This window comes from Pseudonaja textilis, chromosome 2 (genome assembly GCF_049901715.1).
Source record: "Pseudonaja textilis isolate UNSWEBS1 chromosome 2, rPseTex1.2, whole genome shotgun sequence".
Taxonomy (NCBI): Eukaryota; Metazoa; Chordata; class Lepidosauria; order Squamata; family Elapidae; genus Pseudonaja; species Pseudonaja textilis.
The window spans coordinates 107,222,314-107,245,910 of NC_141991.1; the positions used below are offsets into that span (position 1 = coordinate 107,222,314).

At 39.7% G+C, this 23,597-nt stretch overlaps 1 protein-coding gene across 6 annotated transcripts in view; it reads left to right on the forward strand.

The window, feature by feature from the left end:
• RNF157 (ring finger protein 157) overlaps positions 1 to 23,597 on the forward strand; it is a 92,107-nt gene that overhangs the window by 56,371 nt on the left and 12,139 nt on the right. For 3 of the 6 annotated variants that reach the window (XM_087924805.1, XM_087924801.1, XM_087924799.1), the window contains 15 exons: positions 6,339 to 6,485; positions 9,607 to 9,724; positions 10,095 to 10,161; positions 11,797 to 11,840; positions 12,256 to 12,303; positions 12,672 to 12,743; positions 12,927 to 13,086; positions 13,376 to 13,488; positions 15,300 to 15,538; positions 16,082 to 16,187; positions 17,120 to 17,231; positions 17,880 to 18,064; positions 18,555 to 18,620; positions 20,078 to 20,126; positions 22,076 to 22,186. In XM_087924805.1, coding sequence (XP_087780931.1) covers positions 6,339 to 6,485; positions 9,607 to 9,724; positions 10,095 to 10,161; positions 11,797 to 11,840; positions 12,256 to 12,303; positions 12,672 to 12,743; positions 12,927 to 13,086; positions 13,376 to 13,488; positions 15,300 to 15,538; positions 16,082 to 16,187; positions 17,120 to 17,231; positions 17,880 to 18,064; positions 18,555 to 18,620; positions 20,078 to 20,126; positions 22,076 to 22,186 — 1,637 coding nt within the window. The remainder of the gene's footprint in view (positions 1 to 6,338; positions 6,486 to 9,606; positions 9,725 to 10,094; positions 10,162 to 11,796; positions 11,841 to 12,255; positions 12,304 to 12,671; positions 12,744 to 12,926; positions 13,087 to 13,375; positions 13,489 to 15,299; positions 15,539 to 16,081; positions 16,188 to 17,119; positions 17,232 to 17,879; positions 18,065 to 18,554; positions 18,621 to 20,077; positions 20,127 to 22,075; positions 22,187 to 23,597) is intronic. The other 3 variants (XM_087924802.1, XM_087924803.1, XM_087924800.1) reach the window with 3 other exon arrangements.

Below are 23,597 nucleotides of genomic sequence, written 5' to 3' on the forward strand. Positions count from 1 at the left end.
TATTAGTGCAACATAGAGCAGTACTATCACTTCTTGTGATCTTCGTGCTAACCTCTGTTGATGCTATCTAGGATTGCATTGGCTTTTTTGCCAGCTGCAGCACACTGCATACTTAAGTAGTGGTCCACTAGGACACCTAGGACACAGTTACTACCGTTGAGCCAAGTATTGCCTATTTTGTACCTGTGTATTTGGTTTTTCCTGCCTAAGGGCAGTATCTTACTTTTCTCACTACTGAATTGCATCTAGATGGATAGGACCCAATGCTCAAACCTGTCAAGATCCTTCTGATTCTTGAGTCAACTGGTCATTTATGAAAATGTTGAAGAGCCAAATACAGAACTTTGAGGTACCCCATTGCATGCTTCCTTCCATCAGACGTAGTTCCATTGAAGACTTTACGTTGAGTGCAGTTGGTGAACCAACTGTAAATCCATCTGCTGGTAATACTGTCTGTCCCACATTGTTCTATCTAAGGACCAGACTATGGTCTACTTTATCATATGCCTTAGTGAGGCCTAAGTATACTATATCCACAGCATTTCCTTGGTCCACTAATTTAGTCACTTTATCAAAGAAAACAATAAGGTTTGTTTGACATGATCTGCTTTTAACAAACCCATGCTGGCTTCTAGTAATCACCTTATTTATTTCTAGTTCATTCTTATCCTGCTTATCCACTGCTTGATTGTCTTTTCCAATATTTTCTCAGGTGTTGATGTCAAGCAGATTGGTCTATAGTTTCCTGAATCCACTTTCCCTTCCTTTTGAAATATTGTAACCACATCTTTTGCAGCCCTCTGGCAGTTTCCCAGGAGTCTGAATTTGCTCAGTTGCCTATGCCTGCATTATGGTGAATTCTAGTGTGACATGGTCGCTTTCCCCCAAAGTTCCTACAACTCTATTCCCTCAACCACTTCATCCTTACTTATAAGAATTAACTGCAATGTAGCTGACCCTCTAATTCCCTCCTCCACTTTTGGATGACAAAATTATCAGCTAGACATCTGAGGAACCTCCTTGAACTCGCTACTGTAGACAGAGTGGGATTCTACTGCTTTAGACCGATTTGGGGGAACCAGATGTTAAATTTACATCTGGTTCACCAAACCAGTAGTTGAACCAACCAGCTTGCCCCTCCCTCCTCTTCCCACCCAGGAATCCACGAAGCCCATTTTGGATGCATGTAAGTGCAGGGTCCATGTGGAGGCTCTGGGAGGGCAAAAAACGGTTCGAAACGGAAATACGGAAATCTGGAAATGGGCCTGTTTCCAGCTTCCGGAGGCCGGAGGAGGCTGTTTTCGCCCTCCAGAGGCCTGAGAGAAGCCTCCAGATCCTGGGGAAGGTGAAAAACGGCCAAACCAGAAGTTCCAGAAGTTCTGGCTTCTAGAGGCCCTCCAAAGCCCAGGGGAGGCCGTTTTCACCCTCTCAGAGGCCCAAGGAAAGCCTTCGGACCCTGGGAAAGGCAAAAAAATGGCCACGTCCACCCAGAAATCAGGTAGCGAACTGGTTGAAGGGTTTTTTTAATCCCACCCCTGGCTGTAGAGTTTATTTCCCAGTTGATCACAAGATAGTTAAAGTCCCCCATTTCTACAGTGGTATATTTCCTGCACATCTCAACCATACTTAGCCAACTGTAGTATATACCCATAGCAATGTCATTTCTTTTTCCTTCCATATTCCCTTAAATACTTTCAAGAAGGCTTTCATCCATGGTATTGTGTATTTTTGTAGAAATAGAGTAATTCTTTATTATATTTCAACAGACAACAGCATCTTTGCAGCTTAGATGCAATTACATCAATAGCACAGAACACAAATATGTCAGCAGATGCAAGCTTTTCTCTGACATATATTTATGTGAACCAGTTCTTGTCCTCTTCTGATTGCACTTGTGATTTAAACATTGAAGCTTCCTAGTTCTCATAAGACATGAAAATCAATGAGCAGAAATCCCCATTTTTGTGGATTTCTTTAATTGGGAGGTCTAGCTATTCAATCTCATAGGCCAGCTGCTAATTGACAGTGTCATGTGCTTTAAGACTCTTGAAAGCTGGGTGGTATTTTTTGAACGACTTCAAAAAGTAAAGTGAGATTTAGCTCTGAATAACTACATGTACAGATGTTGCCTGTTGGAAGCAGTCCATCCGCTCTTGTGCAGCAGGGCGTATCCGTGTGTAGCTCCTCAAGATTAACACGGAGATTAAATGTGAACAATTCTGGGGAAGAATTTCTGCGAGTGTTGTGTAAAATGATTTGATCAGCTTCTTGTCTCTTTTTGGTCTTTATCTTTCCCGTCTGGCTTTCAGGATAACTACAGGTGACAGTAGGATTTAAATAAAGTGAAATTCATTTTTGTTGCTAGGCTGGGATTAGAGGGGAATCAGTGCTAAGAGTGTAGATCTGTGTGGAGGAGGGGAGAACTTCCTTAGTGGTCAATGGTCCTCACTTCAGTCCTGAGAACTAAGTTGTTGGATTCTGGATGGCATAACAGCAATTATGAGCAGGTCTCAGTATAAGATATTTTTCTACCAAGTTAATATCCCTTGATTTTAATTGCTAACTGCTGTCTAGAACCGCCTGCCCCCCCCCCAATCTAGAACTTGCATATGGTTCTACATGCAAGTGCATTCAGAAATGAAGTGTGTTTGAAGTATGGTTTAAAACAGGCATCCTTGCAATGGAGGCGATTTATATAATGTTTCTCTGTAAATGCACTGCCGCTGTATTCCTTTGGGTTACTCTGTTTTTGCAAAGGTAACAAGTCTGTTTGTCTCCAGAGAATCCAAACAATCGGCAAAGATGTAAAACATGCAAACGAGGCCTTCATTGGTACTTGTTGTTTTCATCCAGCAATTCAGCAGTGTCAGTTTTCATTAAATCGGGTGGATAATCTTCAACTGTCACTTTCTCGGCAACGACCTGGAAGAATTTTATTATGCTAATGGACTAGCTTTCTGATTTCATATTCTTGTCCTTTATCTCTTCTGTTCTCATACTCAGGAGTCAGTGATTCTGGACAAAAGCTGTAATAACGTGGGCCTTGAATGTTTTTGTGGATTTGGTTTAGCACTTACAATGTTATTTTGTTCCCTTATAATCATTGGTGGCAATGTGAAAAGTCTGGCTGCAGGTAGTTCAGTCTTCATGGGAAATGACCAATGTGTTGATGTTCCTCACTCCTACCCACCCCAGTCATAGTGGAGCCCAGCAAGGGAGGAGAACACATAATGTTGCCCTTAAGAGAAGAAAGAAAAAATTGGGAAACTCCTGGCAGATAATAGGTAATCCTAGATAATCCTGGCATTCTCTCATATTGATAAACAGCAGGTTAATGAGTATATAATAAAGATAAAATAAAAATATTTGGATTATTTCTTGAGAAGAACTATTGAAAAAGTGGAAGAGGGATGCATACAGTACTTTGCCAGAAGACAGGGGGGCATGAAAACTGGCTGGTGACTTTGGGCCAATCATTCTCTCTCAGCCCAATCCATCTGACAAAATTGTAGTTGTGGGGGAAAGAGGAAAAGGAAGGAGTGTTAGGAGCAAGGAGTGTTTGCCACCTTGAATTATTTAAAAAATCAATAAAGGTGGGATAATAAATAAAAAATTGTAGCCAATAGGTATAAATATTAGCTGAAGTAAGCAATATAGTGACATATTTTTCTACCGAATCTCAGCATTGTGATTTCAACACATACTTTCAAAAGTATGGAAACACCATATAGGAATATTAAAGGCCTCCTTATATTTGCAACAATCACAGGTTTTTATTATGAAGCTTCTTAGTTCGACTAGGAGATGCTGAAGCTTGAACTCCCTGTACATTCTGCATACAAAATAATAGGCTCTGCAGCTAATCTATGAGCTCACTGTCAGAGAGCAGCTCTTAAACTACCACTAGATATTTCTTCTGAAATAAAAAAAGGACAAATCCTGGAATGTATAGGGGGAAAAATACCTACAAAAGCTTTGGATATAGAAACTCTTGGTGTACAGGTGAAACTCAAAACATTAGAATATCATGCAAAAGTTCATTTATTTCAGTAATGCAACTTAAAAGGTGAAACTAATATATGAGATAGACTCATTACATGCAAAGCAAGATAGTTTCAAGCTGTGATTTGTCATAATTGTGATGATTATGGCTTACAGCTCATGAAAACCCCAAACCACAATCTCAGAAAATTAGAATATTACATGCAATCAATAAAAAAAGGATTGTACATAGAACAATATCGGACCTATGAAAAGTATAAGCATGCATATGTACTCAGTACTTGGTTTGGGCCCCTTTTGCAGCAATTACTGCCTCAATGCAGCATGGCATGGAAGCGATCAGCCTGTGGTACTGCTGAGGTGTTATGGAAGACCAGGATGCTTCAATAGCGGCCTTCAGCTCTTCTAAATTGTTTGGTCTCATGTCTCTCATCCTTCTCTTGGCAATGTCCCATAGATTCTCTGTGGGGTTCAGGTCAGGAGAGTTTGCTGGCCAATCAAGCACAGTAATCCCACGGTCATTGAACCAGATTTTGGTGTTTTTGGCAGTGTGAGCAGGTGCCAAGTCCTGCTGGAAAATGAAGTCAGCATCCCCATAAAGCTTGTCTGTGGAAGGAAGCATGAAGTGCTCCAAAATCTCCTGATAGACAGCTGCGTTGACCCTGGACTTAATGAAGCACAGTGAACCAACACCAGCAGATGATATGGCTCCCCAAATCAACAGAGACTGTGGAAACTTCACACTGGACTTCAACCATCTTGCAGTGTGTGCCTCTCCATTCTTCCTCCAGACTCTGGGTCCTTGATTTCCAAATGAGATGCAAAAGTTGCTCTCATCAGAAAAGAGGACTTTGGACCACTGAGCAACAGACCAGGTCTGTTTTTCTTTAGCCCAGGTAAGACGCTTCTGACATTGTTTGTTGTTCAGGAGCGGCTTGACAAGAGGAATACGACATTTGAAGCCCATGTCCAGGATCTGTCTGTGTGTGATGGCTCTTGATGCACTGACTCCAGCCTCAGTCCACTCTTTGTGAAAGTCCCCAACACTTTTGAATGGCCTTTTCCTGACAATCCTCTCCAGGCTGCGGTCATCCCTGCTGCTTGTGCACCTTTTTCTTCCACACTTTCCCCTTCCACATTACTTTCTATTAATGTGCTTTGATACAGCACTTTGGGAACATCCAACTTCGTTTGCAATTACTTTTTGAGGCCTTCCCTCCTTATGGAGGGTGTCAATTATGATTTTCTGCACAACTGTCAGGTCAGCAGTCTTTCCCATGATTGTGATTCCTACTGAACCAGACTAAGAGACCATTTAAAGGCTCAGGAACCCTTTGCAGGTGTTATGGCTTAATTAGCTGATTAGAGTGGGACACTTTGAGCCTAGAATATTGAACCTTTTCACAATATTCTAATTTTCTGAGATTGTGGATTTGGGGTTTTCATGAGCTGTAAGCCATAATCATCACAATTATGACAAATCACAGCTTGAACTATCTTGCATGTAATGAGTCTATCTCATATATTAGTTCCACCTTTTAAGTTGCATTACTGAAATATATGAACTTTTGCATGATATTCTAATTTTTCAAGTTTTACCTGTAGTCACCCAAAACCTGTGTCAATCCTGCATTCAAGAACCCTTTACTCTAAGTATGTCCCAGTGAAGATAGTGAGATAGTAGTTCAAGAAAAGGCAATACCATTTCTTATGGTTATGGTCTAGAGCAGCACCCCCCCAACCTTTTGAGCTCCAGGGACCAGTTCCATGGAGAGAGGTTGTTCCATGGACCAGAAGGTGCATGGTTTCAAGTGTTGCCTGCATCCTGCAAATGCGACTTTGTTTGTTTGGATGGCCCGGTTTCTGGCATGCTGTGGATCAATGTTGGCTCATGGACCAGAGGTTGGGGATCCCTGGTCTAGAACCAGGGTTAAGATATTTTAATGACATGGAACCTGTAGCTGTAGTTAGGGAAAATTGGCTAGATTTTAATGAACTTCAGTCTCTTACGAGACCTCATCAAGTTCTCATGGAACCTCAGCATATTGCCCCCAACAATTTGGGTTCTCATTTTACCCACCTCGGAAGGATGGAGGGCTGAGTCAACCTTGAGCCAGTCAGGCTCATACTCCTGGCAGTGAGCTGAATTAGCCTGCAATACTGCATTCTAACATGCACAATCATACTGTAGCACAGTCATACCGTTGCAACTTCCAACCTGACACCTTTCAGATTTATTGGGATGACTACTCCCAGAAACCCCCAAATTACTCCTTAAAAAGTTGGATCTCCAGCATTTGTACAAAATGTATGGTTACTTTGTTCTGCTCTTTTAGATGCACAGAGGAAGTGAAGACTCCAGGCGAAGAAGTCAGCAAAGCAAAAGTCCAATACAACGTGGAATTCACATTCGATACAGATGCACGGGTGGCCATAACCATTTATTATCAAGCCACTGAAGAATTTCAGAATGGAGTGGTGAGGTAAATCAAAGGAGATCTGGGAAAAGGGATCATCTCATAATTGCTGTCATTGTTCATTGTTAGGAGGAAAAGTGGACAGGGCTGTCTGTTCAGGGAACTGCAGATTTGTAACCAAGATATACCCATACAAATTGCTCAGATGACCTCTGCTGTTTTATATCCAGTAAGTAGAGGACTAGAACAGGGGTCCCCAACCACCGGTCTCTGGACCGGTACTGGTCCGTGGATCATTTTTTACCGGGCCGCAAAGCTTGGGCGCCGCCATCTTGTTTCGACGGCGCTTCCAGGTTTTCGGTTGCTCCCGGGTTTTCGGTTGGAAAGTGCTTCCGGGTTTTCAGTTGGAAAGCGGCATTTGGGTGCTCACACTTTAGTTTCATCGAGGCGGGGGTGGCCAATGGCGGTGGAGTCTCGCGTTACTCAGGTACCGGTCCGTGGAAGAATAAATAATCGTGAAACCGGTCCCTGGTTCAAAAAAGGTTGGGGGCCACTGGACTAGCATATCTATTGTAGGAATGCAGGTAACTCCACAGCTAATTGCCTCCTAGCATCAAGTTGTAGGAAAGGTGCGGCTATAGAGAGGGCCAGGTTTAAATTTCATTGGATATAAGAAAGCACTTGATAGAGGGCAATTAGCTGCTTCAAGCAGCTTCCTCCTAAGTATGCAGTAGAGTTCGATCACGCCTGTTGAGTCCACTGTCTAGGTAGTTCTCCATCAAATTCAGCTCATGTATGTATGATAAGAAGCCTGCTCCTATTAACTTCCATTTTGGTGTGTGAGATTTGAAAAGAGTATCTTACATGCGATCACAACATCAATTTCCTTTTGGCCATATTTATAGGGAGAGTCTTAAGTTCAGAAATTGTGCTGAATGAATGGAGTTTGAAAAAAATGTAAAAATTGACAGCAGAATGGATAGACACTATCCTCTTAAACCTACGCGCTGCCTAAATGCATGGAAGTCCTTGTCTTTTATCCCTTAGAATAATGTTCCCTTAGAGTTCTGAGAAGTGAGTTCTCTCTATCCTGCTGATCATCATTGGGGGGGAAAAAGAGCCTTGCTTTAATATAACATGAAATTATAGGTGTCGATGGAATCTGCCACTCTATGAAGCTTCCCACTTCCAATCGCAATGATGGCATTCTCTTGTAAAGGAATTGTGTTTTTCTCAGCACTGAAATACTGCAGATTGAGTAAAAGTGAAAATGATATTATTTTCCAAGATCACTCTTTTGAGAAACACATTTTAACTCATGACGAACAGCTGTACATTAGGTAAAATTAATCCATGTGCCCAGAATCAGACTATAGAAGGTTTTAAAATTTCCCAATATGTTTTGGATATATGGTATAAAGTAAAGCAGCTCTATAATATCTTAAATCAACAATTATGTATAAAAAGATTAGAATTAACTTTACCCAATCTGAATGGCAAGTGTGTGTTTGCTTGTTGGTATCTGTGCACATGCATATACATACATGTAATATGCACACCACACATATCATAAAGAAAAATGAAAATAATTTCAGAAGAAAAACAATACTGTTAAGGACAGTCCTCCCCGTGAAAATACTGAATTTTCAGATACTGAAAATTACAATGTAGAAAATAAAGGCAGTGATAGTAAACACAATCCAATGTATAGCAATCAAAATATTCTACCGTTGGTAGTTAATTACCACTTGCACACAGCTGGCTTTGTCTAACAAAGCCTGGGGCATTAACGCTGTGTTCCAGCATTGGGTGAAGAAATGAGATAAGGACCCATTAAAGAAGGAAGCTAGGAAGCCAGCCTCAAAAGGACTTCACGTTTAGTTTTATCCTTTTAAAAAGAAATCCTGCAAAAATTAAATCAATTTATCTCTCACTTTTGTTTCTATTCTGTGTTGTTACTTCTAGTAGAATTAAGGGCTTTAGCCAAGGGACTTGGTGCCACTCTCCCTGGATCTTTGATAGGGAACTGGGCACAAAATTCACACAAGTGACTCCCATGGACAGCTAAGATGAGTACATGGAGAAAGGGGAGACAGGCATCAGGCTCAGAAATAGGGAAGATTATACAGCTGACGGTACTGCTTATTGTCTTATCTCTTTGGAGAGTTGGAATGCTGGAGAAGAAATCAGCTAAGCAGAGGTTAATGGCCTTATTTGAAAAGGTGATCTCCAAGGTGCTTGCAACAAATATGTGCCTGAATTGTACTTTCAAACTTTCCTGCCTTGTGTTGTGGCAGAATTTAGCCTAAAATGGGCTTTTGAGGGCCATATGCACCCTGAATTGGTTTGTGATACATGATCACTGCAGATTCTAAAAACAGTACTATTGTGGAAGTGTTCCTGAGAGTCAGCTTACACTGAAATATGCTGATGTTACAAAAATGCAAAGGGGGGGAGGGGGGGCTCCTAATCAATCAGCATAGTTGGAAAACAAACGAGGCTTGCAGGTTGGATGGCCCTGAAAATAAGACCTCAGATGACTATTTTTCATTTGAGAAATTTATATTTTAATAAACACTATAGCAGCAAATTAAAAGAGGAGTAACACAAAAATGAAAATGTGATATTGATATCATGCCTGAAAGAAGAGCTCTTTTCTGGGTGATATCTGCATTAATTATATTAGTTTATGATAGCCAGTTCGGTGGAGTGGTTAAAAGTGCTGGTTAGAAGTTACGAGACAGAGTTCTAGTCTCGTCTTAGGCCCAGAAGACAGCTGGCCAGCCAGCAAGAAAAATTGGCAAGCTACTCCTGAAAAATGTTGCTAAGAAAATTCCAGAGACTTGTTTTTGTAACCACCAAGAATCAAGATTAACTGAAAGGCCAGTAACAACATTAATTGTTTAGGGATGAATTTTTTACACATCTTTCAAGGTCTTAGGGATTCTTCACAGCAGCATTGCAATTAAAATGATAAAACAACTGTATCAATAAAATATATTACAGGCAAGCAAAAATGATATATAACTTTATTGCTAGAACAAGACAATTTTTGAGTCAATCTAAAGGTGGCTTTAAGTGCCACCAGAAGATAATGTTCGATATCTTGGAAGACTCTCTGTAGATTGGGAAGATAAGAGCATTGTGTGAGGTTGTTCACTCTGGATTATCCACTTTTTTCTTATAGTTATATCCCTAAGGAGAGCAGTTTACACTCCGAGACTGTTCATTATAAGCGAGGTGTATGCCAGCAGTTCTGTTTGCCTTCCCACAGTATTGATCCCTCAGAATGGGCTGAAGAAGAGGTAAGGAAGAAGCATGCTTCAAAGAAATTGATAGTAAGAAATTACCTTTTTGAGCAATTATCCTATTAGATTCATATTTCCTCAGGGCCTGTGCATGCTTCACGAAATAGAGATCTTTATCTGGGAACAGAATCTACTGTATTACACTAATGGAGTAACACATGTATGTTTGTCTTTTTAAAAAGCAGAGTGTTTCCAGGTATTTCTTTCTAAATGAGTATTTCCCAGGGTGCCTGCATTTATAGTATTGCACACCTGTGGTAATCCTTGCTGGGCACATGAGTGGATTACTATAATTCTAGTGATGTTACCTGTATTTTACTTTCTAAGATCACTTGCCTTTTTACCTCAGGCCTCTCATTTTTTGCAGCTGAGCTTTGATCTGGACCGTGAAATTTATCCCATGGTGGTTCTTGCAGTGGTAGATGAGGGAGATGGTAAGGATGCTCTTAAGGATCATATTCATGGTTCATTTATTTGGTATATAGTGTGCTTTTCTGTTCAAAGAAATGGTGAAAAGCAAGAGGTTTTTTTTTTTTAATTAAAATTGAAAATTTAATCCCTGAGCAAAAGCCTGCTAAAGAAGATACAACTTTACACATTGTCTTAATTTTGGGAGATGTTGGACAATGGATGTATTTCCTATGATGTATTTCATTGCCTGGGAGCAGAGTCTTTTATTCCAGAACTTTCTGCGCATTCCTTGTGTTCTGGGGTTGCTCCATCCATTAATCTGCCTGATGCAACATATGAGATCTCTTGTGCAACCCCTGGAATGGAAATCATTTTGGATTTTTAAATTTATCTCAATTTGTGATAGTTGCGTCTGATATTCAGTGGAATTTTTAAAGAACAGGCATGACAGAATTTCTGTATTTTCTCCAGGCTAGCATATTAGCTCTTGCATTTTGCATCAATTGCACTTCTAGGCATTCTCCAAAGAAAGCCCCACGTACAGTAGATTGCAATAATCAAAACAGGAGTCAATCAAAGCATGTAATAGCATTGCTGAATCTCTGGCTTAAGAAAGATTGTGCTAGTACACTAATTTTGACTCTGCAAATGTGCTTCCTGCCATAGACATCACCTACAAATCCAAGTGAAGATCAAGAAGTTCTCGCAAAATGTGAACCTACTCTGTCAGAGGGCTTGCATTCCTATCTGAACTAGGGTGTATCTCAATTTCTTATTCAGTTTCATACTTTACCAATAATACCTCCATTTTGTTTGGATTTAATTTTAGGATGTTCTCCTTCACCAGCCTGTTACTGAACTGAACCAGCTACCAATTGCTTACTTGGAGCTTGCTGGAAGGAGCAAGTGAACTAAGTGTCAAATTATTAAATTTATTAAACTTAAAGGCTGTCCCTCTCACCGATAAAATGCATGCTAGTGACACCCATTTATACAGCTGCAGATGACTTCTTCCAGTGGTTTCATGTAGTTGTTGAATAGGATGTGTTTGAGATTGGATCCTGTAAGATGTTGCCATCCTATCAATCAAAGTACAAGACAATAAAACCTCAGCATCACTTTCTAGACTTAGAAAGGCTGGAACCACTGTAGAGCCCAATCTTCTCTGAAAGTTCAGAAAGAACACCATGGTCAATGTATCAAAAATTGGTTACAGATTCAGGAGAATTAATGGGATTAGTCTTCTCAGCCAGTTTCAAGTACAGCCCTTTCATTAAAAGGTGAACAAAGCAATCTCAGTATCATATCCCCACTGAAAGCTAAATTGGAATGGGTGCAAATAATCAGCATCCTCCAGATGGTGATCGCATCTCAACAGGAAGCTGAATTGACATGTTTTGCAAGTTGCCACTGTACCTTCTAAAAATTGCTGCCGATTAAATTAATTCTGTGTCCTGTTGAATATCATTAATAACTGAAACCCTTAGAAAGCATCTGCAATGAACCATATATGTATATTTAATTACCCTGGTTATAATTGTGGTCAATTAAGTGTACTGCTATTAAGAACAACCACAGGGGAGGAAATGTACAGTCTGCATCAATTTCTGGAAAAATTATGTATCATCCTGAACCTCAATTTTGACCTTGTCTTGCAGAGCATATGGGTCACTGTCATGTATTGCTGGCAACTTTTGAGAAGGTAAACCTTCTGTTCTTGCTGATCCAATGTGCAAAATGCATGAACCTAAATTTCCATGTTGAATGTATGCAGGTTGAACCAATGTAATAAATGAAATAAAATATATAGTACAAGGTTAACAATATATAATGAAGAAGAAGGGGAAGATAGCGAAACTACAGGGGTCTTTTTTGAGCAATGATAGTTTTGTAGAATAATGCTGGGAGAGTAAAAAATGGTCTGAGTTCAAAGGAGAGTGATTGTTAAATTTCAGAGGAAAAAAAGCAGGCATGATATGAATAGGAGACATTTTCTTTGTGGGCTATAATTGTGTTTTAGGGAGTGAGTTCTGTTTCATCACACCTATCCTCTAGAATTTCTTTTGATGGACTGTGATGTTGAAGACCATCTGAACATTTGTATTTCTTCCTCTCAGCATGCGGACGGCGGCTTTTGTGTGAAACCCCTCAAACAAAAGCAAGTGGTGAGTGTGCGGCTGGTGGGATCAGGTTCTCAGCTTTCCCGCACATACTAGTTCCTGCTACTTTTTAGGGAAAGCTTCTTGTGCAATGGCAAGGAATTTGATGGTCATCCAGCCCATTTCCAACAGTATTGGTTGCAAAGAGCTTTTAACCAACCAGTGGATAAAAAGTAAGGTGGTCACCAATTCACTGTAAGCATTTTCCTCCTGTTATTGAAAAGTGCCCATTCAGTTCAAATAATGCAGTTTTTCACTGGGAAAAATAAAACAGAAAGAAGAAAGTTGTTTCTGCAGTCTTTCTTTCTGGAGTTTCATATCCCCTTTTGACCCCTTACTTTCCCACGTAATTTCAGTGTTGGTGCTTTTTCTAGGTGGATGGAGTGAGCTATCTCCTTCAGGAAATTTATGGGATAGAAAACAAATATAACACACAGGATTCAAAGGTGAGAACTAGAGATAAAGGTGGAGAATAATGTACATGTTGTACGCAATCTCAACCAGATTGTCTGGAAATGTGTATGTTAAAAACCTCCCTCCCTCCTTCCTCCCTTCCTCCTTCCCGAATTGAATTCACTGTGGACATCTGTTTGTAAGGACATGCATACCAGCAAGCTTTTCTAATTCAGGTGGCAGAGGATGAGGTGAGTGACAATAGTGCAGAGTGTGTAGTCTGCCTCTCCGACGTCCGAGACACCTTGATCTTACCCTGCCGCCATCTCTGTCTCTGCAACACTTGTGCCGACACCTTGCGCTATCAAGCTAACAATTGTCCCATCTGCAGATTGCGTAAGTCCTGCTCTTTTTAAAAATTTTGAGATTGAGTATTCTCTGGAAGATCCTATGTTTGTTTGACCCTCTCACTTCGAGAAATGAACTATTTGTCTACACCCAGGATAGGCTAAGATTATTTAATTTTTAACAACCATCAGAAGAGAAAGGATAGTGATCATATTTTACTTGTATTTTAGTGGTCAACGTCATCTATTATCTTGGTTGGTTTTTCACAGAAATTTGCAGCAGAATTTGAAATGTGTTTTATTTCTTTCTCCATCCCTCTCCCATGTCTTCCTCACAGCATTTCGAGCCTTGCTACAGATCAGAGCCATGAGAAAAAAAGTAGGACCCCTCTCTCCCACCAACTTCAACCCTATCATTGCATCCCAGACATCAGATTCAGAGGAACATTCAGTGAGTATTGGTGGATTGATTGTTCAGATGCTGAGATGGTACTTCTGGGCTGTTCATTCTTTTTGGGAGAAGAGTTGAGCCCCATGAGGATTTTTTTTTTCACTCCCACCTTTTCTGTAGAAGAGTTATCCAGAAAGAAATGCCATTGACAAATGAAGTTGTAATGAATTTAGAGCTGGAAGTGGCAAGCCCAGATCTTACCTAAAGAGACTGAAAAACTCTGAAGACAAGCAAGAACCAATTCATGCAGTATTTATTGTGAGCTGCTTGTGTTTGAGAAGAAGGACCATATTTGAATGGATTTTTCTGTATTTCCAGTCCATGTCCGTTGCATGTGTAAAAGTGCAAAAAAAAAAAAGAGAGAACAGATGTAGATACCTTCATTGTGCAAAATGAGAACCAGTTGCACAACTATACCATATTACCAAACTAATTATACCAAACTGAGAGAGACATTACAGTCATAGTAAATTTCAGAGGTATAGTATTTTTCATGACCACAGAAGAAAAAAAATGTTTGTTTAAACATTTTAACTTGTACTAGTGCCACAGAAGAAAGAAGCCAAAAAAAATTCCTCCTTGGGATTTTTTTATAAACAGTGAAAAGGCAAAATATATTTTCTAAAAATAAATATGAAAAAAATTACCTCCAGGTTGCTCAGGTTGCGTAACAGTCATTCCCCAAGCAGAATCAAGCAAGTAAACATGATGCGCCAGAAGCGGGAACCCAGGAGCTAGAGAACTTGCTGGCATCTTGGCAGATGAGATGATTACGGCAGTTGCTAGTGCCATATTTTAATGTGCATCCAGACTGAAGCACAGATCTAGTATGAAGTTTAGGAGAGAACCAGAATATCTCAATAACTAAGTCGTGATATTCAAAGCCGGTAAGGTGTTTTGAACTATAATGCTTCAACCTGCACAGGGAAGACCATATTGTTCAGTATTTGTCTTTAAACAAATGTGCACTTAGAAAACTTGATGCCGGGAAAGAGAATTTTAGCCTAATCTTACTTTTTGGAGAATTCATAGAACATTTTTCCTCCCATTTCTACAGAAGTGGCATGTATCATCTGTAGAAATATGAGTTAAGAATTTCTCTGCAGGAGTAAGCTAAGTCTTTATTTTTATGACAAAAGTATAGAAGAGTGGGACCGCGAAGGTCTTTTTTATTTATGTTCAGAAAGACTGTTCTTTGTGTGCCCTTGTTATGCTTCAAGATTGTTTATCATTTTTCAGATCATAAAAGCACCATGATTTTCTTTACCAGCTAAAACATTTCAAGCTGAGAAATCCAAATTACTTGGCTTAGAATAAAGAGTTTAACCTATTGGCAAATATTAATTAATTATTACATACCATGACCAAGGCATAGTCTAAAAACAAGACAGCAAAAAAGATAACAATTGCAAATCAATTCAGTAAAGCTAGCTCAAGCCCCAGTAATCAGTAATAATACCTTAAAACAAACTCTTGGGATAGGGGTGTGTGTGTGTGTGTGTGTGTGTGTGTGTACATATTCCAGATATTGACAAAAACTCTCAGATAAAAAAAAAAGAATAATTAAAACTAAAGCCTGTAGTAACCTAGTAATGCAGAACAAAGATCTTTAACTTCCCTTTAAAAGCAATTTGATTTCCATAGATTTGAAGGGAACTCTGTTCCAGAGTGATCCTGGTCTCTCTTTGTATTTTGTGTACTCTTTGAGAGTTGTTGGAGCTTTCTGTTCTGTCTTGAGCTTCCTGGTAACAGTTCCTGCTGTTTTAAGAATAACCTCTCTCTCTCTCTCATACCCTTCTCCATTCCTCCAGTCTTCAGAAAACATCCCTCCTGGCTATGAGGTGGTCTCCTTGCTGGAAGCCCTTAATGGGCCTCTCACTCCATCCCCAGCCGCTCTTCCTGTCCGTGTGCTCGGGGACAGCCATGTGTCAGCCATGCTACCTACATATGGCAGTGACAGCCACTTGCCTCCCATTAGGTCACTGCCTTCCCTTGAACGCTTATCAGATTGTGGCAATCAAGGACATAAATTAAAGAAGAGCCTGTCCAAGTAAGTGACCTCCCGCCATCTCCCTCTTGCACAACAGTAGATGAGCTGCAGGCAGTAAAACCTTATGGCTGATATCCTATTAAGTCTATTGTCTCTAATACAATCCTTTGGTCAACAATCTTTTCAGATTGACATGATTTTTGCTTGGTGTCACTCATACAATTATTTAATTATTATTGCAATTTTAAAAATGGCCAGGTTCTCATTGGAGAACGTAGATCTCATGAATGTCTAGGTATTTCCATTTCAGTTTTCTTAAAGAAATAATAATTAAAAAAATGGTGAGAACCCATGAACGTCATTGAGTATTGTCATAGGCGCAATTATTATTCACAGGTGCCTGTGAAACCTGTACTGACCACTAGATTTCTTAATGACCTACAAAGTCCCTTCCAACTCTGTAATTCTGTAAATTAATGTATCTAGCTAGCTCTCAATGGCCACTGGAGTCTTCTGTAGCATTTTTGGAGACCCCTCATTTCATCATTCTAATGTTTGTGTTTTCTACAAAGGAGTCAATTTTAGATTGTGTGTTTTCACCAGGTCAATCTCACAGAATTCCTCAGTGTTACACGAAGAAGAAGATAAGGCTTGTAGTGAGTCTGAAGTCAGGATTTCCCAAAGGAAGTCTCCCTGTCCTCATGGAGAGGTGAATGTTTTAAAATTCCTGTTTTTTTTTAAATATTACATGAGCCTGCTGCTTACTTTTTTCTTCCAACAGACATACAGTATAGAATACACATTAGGGAAAGGAACATTTTACCCTTTGCATACTGTATATAGGAGTTAAATCCATCAGCATTTGCAGGCATTTTAGTGAATTTAGACTTGGTAAAGAATCAGAGGTGTTTGCAAATATCTACCTTGAAAGAGAACTGAACTTTACAAGCTCTGGAATTCCTCTCACCTTAGTTAAAATTGCTTTGCCAGATAGAAAAGTGTTGAGTAAAACCTTTGTTGGTTAGGGGTAATGAGGACTTACTATCTGAAAGTGATAGGACTTCCGTTACCCAAAGGGGTGTCCACAGGAAGTATCACATAGCACCCCTTTTAAAATTGTCTACTCTATTGAAATGGATTTGGGTTAGAGCAGGGGTGTCAATCTTGTGTCGTCACGGTGGCATCATGTGACATATCAGGACTCCCCCCCTTCGCTAAACCGGGTGTGGGCGGGACCAGCACATAATATATCTGGCCTGTGGGCTGCAAGTTTGACACCCCTGGGTTAGAGTGTAACATTTTCTAAGACGGATCTTGAAAAGGTTACATTTTCCAATGCTTGAGTTGGTTTGTGAAAATGATTCAAGACCTTCCAAATTTTCTTCTTATTCTCACATCTTTCTTAATTTAAGTCTATCTTGGGGGAATCTACCCATTTCCCCTAGCCTTAATGCCCTTCAGAATTCTCAGTAACGGCCATGTTGGCTGGCAAGTTCTGGAAGAGAAAACCATATATAATGAAAGTGTCCTAGTTGTGTAAGCTAATATAGTGGTCAGACTGAGTGACTGAGTCTGATCCTGTTTCTAATAGTTACTCCATAATAATTTTTCATTATAAATTATGGTTTCCCTGTTTTTCAGGATTGTGGTGTGACACCTGAAAGTGAAAATCTCACCCTATCCTCCTCAGGAGCAATAGATCCATCTTCATGCACAGGAACACCTCTTTCTTCTACCATTTCTTCTCCAGAAGGTATAGTAGAAACGGTGTTTCTAATCTCTTTTCTGTCCTCCATTTTAATGTAAGTTGAATTTTGTGCCTTTGGCTCAGTGTTGATTTTTGGAGACTGCCTTACTCGTCCTTGCAGTTTTCTTTACAAGATTTTTAGAAACACCTAAAGGACCTGCCTCACATCCACCCTATAACCTAGTTCCAAATAAATGATTTTACACATGTGCTGCCTATATGTCCCGTACTCCAGGATATTATGTTCATTAATTGATGAAAAACTATGCCATTGCATTTGTGAAGAAGTTTGCTGGTTCATAGAATCATCACCTCATCTGTAGGTTTCAAGCTGGACAAACTTTTTAATGAACTGTCCAGAGACAGTTCAGTAGAAGCTAGATATACTATTTGATCTTATTAACTATATTCTGAGCCCAGCAGCACAAGAAATGTAATTGTTCAGAGTAAAACTGCCACTGAAACTTGGGCACTCATAAACACTTCTGGCTGATTGGTTTTTTGTTAAAGTGCATCCCACCATTCCAGCAAATGATGCTCAAGATTACATAGCAAGATGCAAATACTATTGTAGCAGTGGTCGGACACAAGGGTGGCTCCTCTAACATCTCTCTCTTAACTCTGCCTTGTCTGCCACCTCCCTTCTTCCCTTAGATCCTGTTAGTAGCAGTCTGGCTCAGTCAGTCATGTCTATGGCCTCCTCCCAAAGTCAGCACTCCGAAATCAGCACAGATACCATGTCTTCCATGTCAGGTTCCTATGTAGCCCCCGGCACTGAAGAAGAGGGAGACATGACGGCATCCCCTGCTGTTGTCAGTGAGGTACCTTCAGAAGGAGATGTAAGTAGATCAAACTCCAGACCAGTCAAGGGATGAGCAGCAACAGAATCTGCGATAAAGGGGGATGAGAAAAGTAGCTCCTGATTTGAGGCAAGCAAACTTATTCAGGCAAATTACTTCATATAATAATTGTCACTTTTAAAAGAAATCCCGACCTAGTGGTTTTTTTAAAAAAATAGTACATGTTTTGAATGCAACTTTGAGTGGACACATTTAATATTCAAGAAAGTTGCCAAGAAGGTGTCTGTAGCCACCCTGACATTGTCCTGGGAACAGCAGGAACTGATCCCTGGAAAATATTCTCCATATCTTTTCAAATGCCTCCTTTTCATTTCAGGGAGGAAGTAAAGAAGCAAATTAGCATTTCAGAAAGACAAACAATGTTTGGTTGTGTTTGGGTTAGTGGACGTGATTTGGCAGGTGATATTTTGTCCTTATAATAGGATATTTGCCCATCAACCTTTTTCAGTTCTCTCTTCTCTTTTCTTAGTCAACCCCTGTTGAGTCTCCTGATGAAAATTTTGTCAGTGTCTCAGCAGAGGAACGAGATGCAGAGGTAAAGTTCTGTATGTGAAAGCTTGTTTTAACAGGGAAAGTGAAGTCTGTCTCTGAGTCATAGTTTCTATTTGTATGCAAAATCTTTTTTAACCATATACTACAAGGAAAAACACAAAACAAGTGGAAACCACAGGGCAAAGTAAAACAGTAAAGCCCAAAAAGGTAGATTAGATAGCTGGGAATCATTCTTAGGATCAGGAGCCAGAGGTCTAATGGTATTCTAGGTTAAAGCAATGATGAAATGGGAGTCATTCACAGAACAACAAGATGCAGGAAATACTCTGGATCAATAACAGAGCAGTTATTGCTCTATTATATAGCATCCCCCCAGAGATCCAGGTGGCCCCTGCTAGTTTTTTTTGTTAGCACTAAAGATTTGGCTGTTCCCCCAAGATTTGGTCTGGGAAATTGTGAACTCTGCTGGCTAGTTAGTTGTACCGTAATTATTCTGGGAAATGATTTTTACCATCTTTCGATATTTGGATCGCTGAAGTACGTTTTTTGTTTTTAATTTTTATATGATGCTCAGAGTTGTAGGATGGGCAGCCATATAAATTGTGTAGATAAATTAGGAAGCAAGCAAGCAAACAAACAATCTAGTCTGGAGAAACTCAATATACTTAAACTGAATTACTATGGGTAGAATGGTTAGCTGAGCCTATTATAGAAATATAGAAAACTGAAGGCAGAAAAAGACCTAGTGGTCCATCAAGTCTGTATAATTTCTTGTGTGTGGGTGTTTTATTGAACTGTTCCTTTTGGCCTAATCTAAATTACTGCAATGGACTTATAAAAATTTACCTTGTGCTTTGTGGTGGGGGAAAAGCGGGGGGACTATCTATAGGCCAGCATTCAGATCTGTGTGTCAACTCATAAAATATTTCTGTGGTCCTTTAGAGTTACCAACAGAAAGGGAAGGGGAAGCAGTGGGTGTAATCTATAAATGTTTTCAAAGATAGTTTCTAGGCGACCGAGGTTTCTGTCGTGCAAAATTCTAGTTGGAGAGTATGATTGATGACTCTTGGCTATGGATGTGTCCCATTGGAGAATATGAATTATGATACACTCAGGGGGTGGGGAAAAAACAGGGTCAAGGGTGACAATGAATTATGTGTCTCAGAGTCATCTACACCCAGGCAGCGCCGGCATGTTTACCCCTAATAAATCTTTTTAAAATTTGAAACTCCGGCAAGAGACTCATGATTTAAATGGGGGTAACTACCGGAGCCCTGACACTGTGATTTAAAACATAATTTGGAATTGTACATCCAACTCAGAAGATGTCAGTTCTATATGCTTTTTAGAGCAAGCCCTTGCAAAAGGATTAGCCAGGTTTATAGCTTCTCCAATCACCTTTGGAGGACAGAATGCTGTGAGAATATTAATATCATCCTAACCACATAATGAGTCATTGATTTGTATATTCATACTTTATCTTTTTTTTTTTTTTGGCAGGGGAATGATGTCATGGAAGAAGAGGATGCCTCTCCCACACAGGAAGATGGTAACACAGAATACAGCATTGCTTCATGCCCCATGTTGGTTCTCTTTTATAACTAGCAGAGCCAGGGTTCATCATGAACAAAGGAAAGAGCAGAGCTGAGACACAAGCTTTGGCACAAGCTCAGTTTTGCTAACAGAATTGCTATACTTCCAAGCGAAAGGCCTTTCTTAAATGAGCAGGTAGAAGAAATTTGAAAACATGGAAAATTTAAAGAGTTCTGCCAGTTCTCTTTGTTTATTTTCAGGAAAAATGGGCAGAAACAACTGGCAATAGATCAGCAAATTATTTTTGACTCCAATTGTTTGAAAGTTACAAGGGTTGGAATAATATCCCCATTCAACATTTCATTGCTGAAAAAAAAATGCTTGGAGAGTATTTTATTAGTTTTAGAACCAAGTTCCTGAACATAATGCTCAGAGTTCTGCAATTCTGACTATATGTCCACTTGAATTAAAAAGAAATTGTATCTGGCTGGCAAGACATTCTATTAAAATGAAAACCTGTAATCCTGAAACATATCACTGATTTTAATATTTATTATTTCACAGTGGTATGTAATTTTCATTCCCTAAGTTCCCAATTAAAAAATAAATTAAAAGGCAGTTCATCCCCTGGGAAACCAAGGAATTTGATATTTTAACATATTTATGTTCACTTGACATTGAGTGATTTCATGTATTCCATAGTTAAAATTTAGAGATATGGTCATATCAGGGGCTAAAAGTCAATGAATTGGTCTCATTAAAGAGAGAAAGACGCAGGATTTTCTTCAGCTGAGTTTCCCTTTTCCAGGGAGCAAATTGATGGTGTTACAAAGTCTCAGCTTGTTCTTTTGTAATTAAATGACTAAATCCCCAGATTTTCTTGAGACTACCTAAAAGTTGGGAAAGTTATTATTGCTGTTAACATTATTAAAAATAATTTTGTGTTTCCTTTTGAGGCAATCCCCTCTACATGTTTCAGCTTTGGTTTCATTCTGCAGTCTAAATTAGATCTGAGTATTAGCCAGAAACACTTTTAGGTTATCTAAATTCTTATGAAGGTAAATCATATTAAAATAAACACTATGGTTGATTAGATCACTTTTCATTGTCAGCAGAGTCAGAAATGCTTCACGTTGATGAATGTTATCGGGCAGTATACAAATGGGAATTCCCCCTTTTATTTTTTAAGCATAGATTTTGTTTTATTTTTAAAATTTGTCCAAACCTTGTAACGGTGAACTGATGCATTCAATAGATCCTTATCATGATCTTTATTTTTCTCTTGGCATCTTGCCCAGAATAATGAAACCCATAGCTTTGGGGAAAATGCTGTGATTTTTCAGAGCCGTTTGAACAAAACCTATTGGAGAAGGGATTGTATCCTATCTGGCTCTACCATCTTGTCACAACAAAATCAAATTTCTACTGTTTTTTGATTGTTCAGAATATTTCATAGATGCCAGCCAGAGACAACTTAAACCACAAAATAGGTACTTTCCTTGAACTTTCTCTGTGGCACTATGACTGGTTTATTTGATACCTTTACGTACAAGATCAAATCTCTCCCTATGTGCCATTTATATTTCCATATTGGCAAGGATAGCCTTGAAACAGGAAGTGAAAATGGAGGTGGTGGAGGAAACCAGCCACAATAGCTTTTGGCCGCTGCATCCCCATCTCTTATTGTCCACTCTCTACCTTAGTCCCCCTTGACCTGAGGTCTTCCAGATATGTAGAGACTTCAGTCCTCAGAATTCCCAACTAGTGGAGACTGTAATTGGGAATTTGGGGATTTGAAATTTCAACAAACCTGGAGGTAGCAGGTTGGAGAAGGCTGCTCCATCTTTTTGGCCACTGTTGAGGTTTTCTTCATTTCTGAAGTGTGTGATGTTTTCTGCTACCTTAAAGAGAAGCAGAATTAAACCAAGCCTCACCCCCTCTCTAACTGCATTAACTCCCTTGCAGGCCAAAGGACAGGCGCATACCTAGGTATGGAGTGTGACAATAACAATGACATTGGCAACGCAAGCGTGAAAGTTCTGGACAATAAGGTGTGCTCTGAGGCCCGCTTACCTGGTGAGTGGCTGTCCGCTGAACATGAACTTTGAAGGGAGGCGGGAGGACAGTTTCGTATATATCCCTCCTCTGCTTTAAAACCCGCCACCACCTGAGAGCTGTCAGCCATTGATCACAGTATAGACCTATTTAGAGTCCTACAGTGTAGGGAAATGGATAGGAAGGAGAATGCTATTTTGTGTGGCATCTTCCTGATACTTAAAACCACTCTCTCTTGTCTCCCTCTCCTGCCCACCTCTGCTTACGTCACTCTAGATCATAGAGATAAAGGTCAGATTTCCTAAATATAAAGCAAATTTCTAAGGTGGCTTTCTTCAGTGAATGCTGATAATTGCGGTTTCAGTACCTTCTAGGAAACTGCTTAGAATACCTTAATCCTCCAGTCTCTAATCTTTGCAGACTGTGGGAGCCAGGTTTAACCTAAACCGCATCGTTGGTGGTATCCTTTTTTACTTCCTGCTGTTTGCCTTCCTACATTTCTTTTCCCCTTGCCCTGCTTCCCTCCCCCCTCACTCTTTTCACAATCATCCCTCTCTCTTAAACTTCTTTAAATCCAAGAAAATAAAAAGGGTGATACTAGCAGCACAGCTGGTTTTGGATTGGGCTATAAACTAACCAATCTCAGTTTGCCTGGCACTTTCACACAGTTATAGTTTTCAGAGTACTTTGAAGGGAAGCCACAAATTTGGAAGCAATTTAAGTGTGTCGTTTGAAGATGATTGCACCCATTTGCTGTAAGAAATAGGTTGGGTAGTTAGATCTGAGCCCAAGCTTGATCAAAGTCAAGATTCTTCTGAGCAAGGGTTAACGACTAAAGGTTAATATCTAAGAAGCAACATCTAGCAAGATGTATAGAAATAAAAGACAAACTCTTCTACAGGCAGATAGTTCCAGTAGGTAGAAAAGGAACTTCTTGAGTAGTAGATTCTAGTAGATCTAGTTCAGCTTTCCCATCCTGGAATCCTTTGGAACCAATTTCAGCTCCCGCAGTCCCCAGACCATAACCATGCCAGCTAGGAAATTATAGTTGAACACATCTGAAGGGAAATCCATTTGATAGCGTCTATTTCATTCAGTCAATGAAATGACCAATTCTTAATTTCCTAGCATAATAAGAACTGATTACTGCCACCTCTCCAGCTTATTTTACATCTGCTAGAAGTCCTTAGATTTCTTTTTATCCTTCCACATAGGAAGCTCAGTAATGACAGATAATGAACAAGCATGAGCATAATTTCCTCAGAGACATGTTTGGTATCCTTTGGTGAAGCCCCAATATCACAACCCCAACTTTAGTTGGTTACTAATTCTGGGTATGATTTGTTTCTTCTTTTCCCTCTTTCATTGATCTTTCCCCCCCGCCCCCCACTGGATTTCATCAGTGTGAAAGTTCATGTTCACTCTGTGCCAA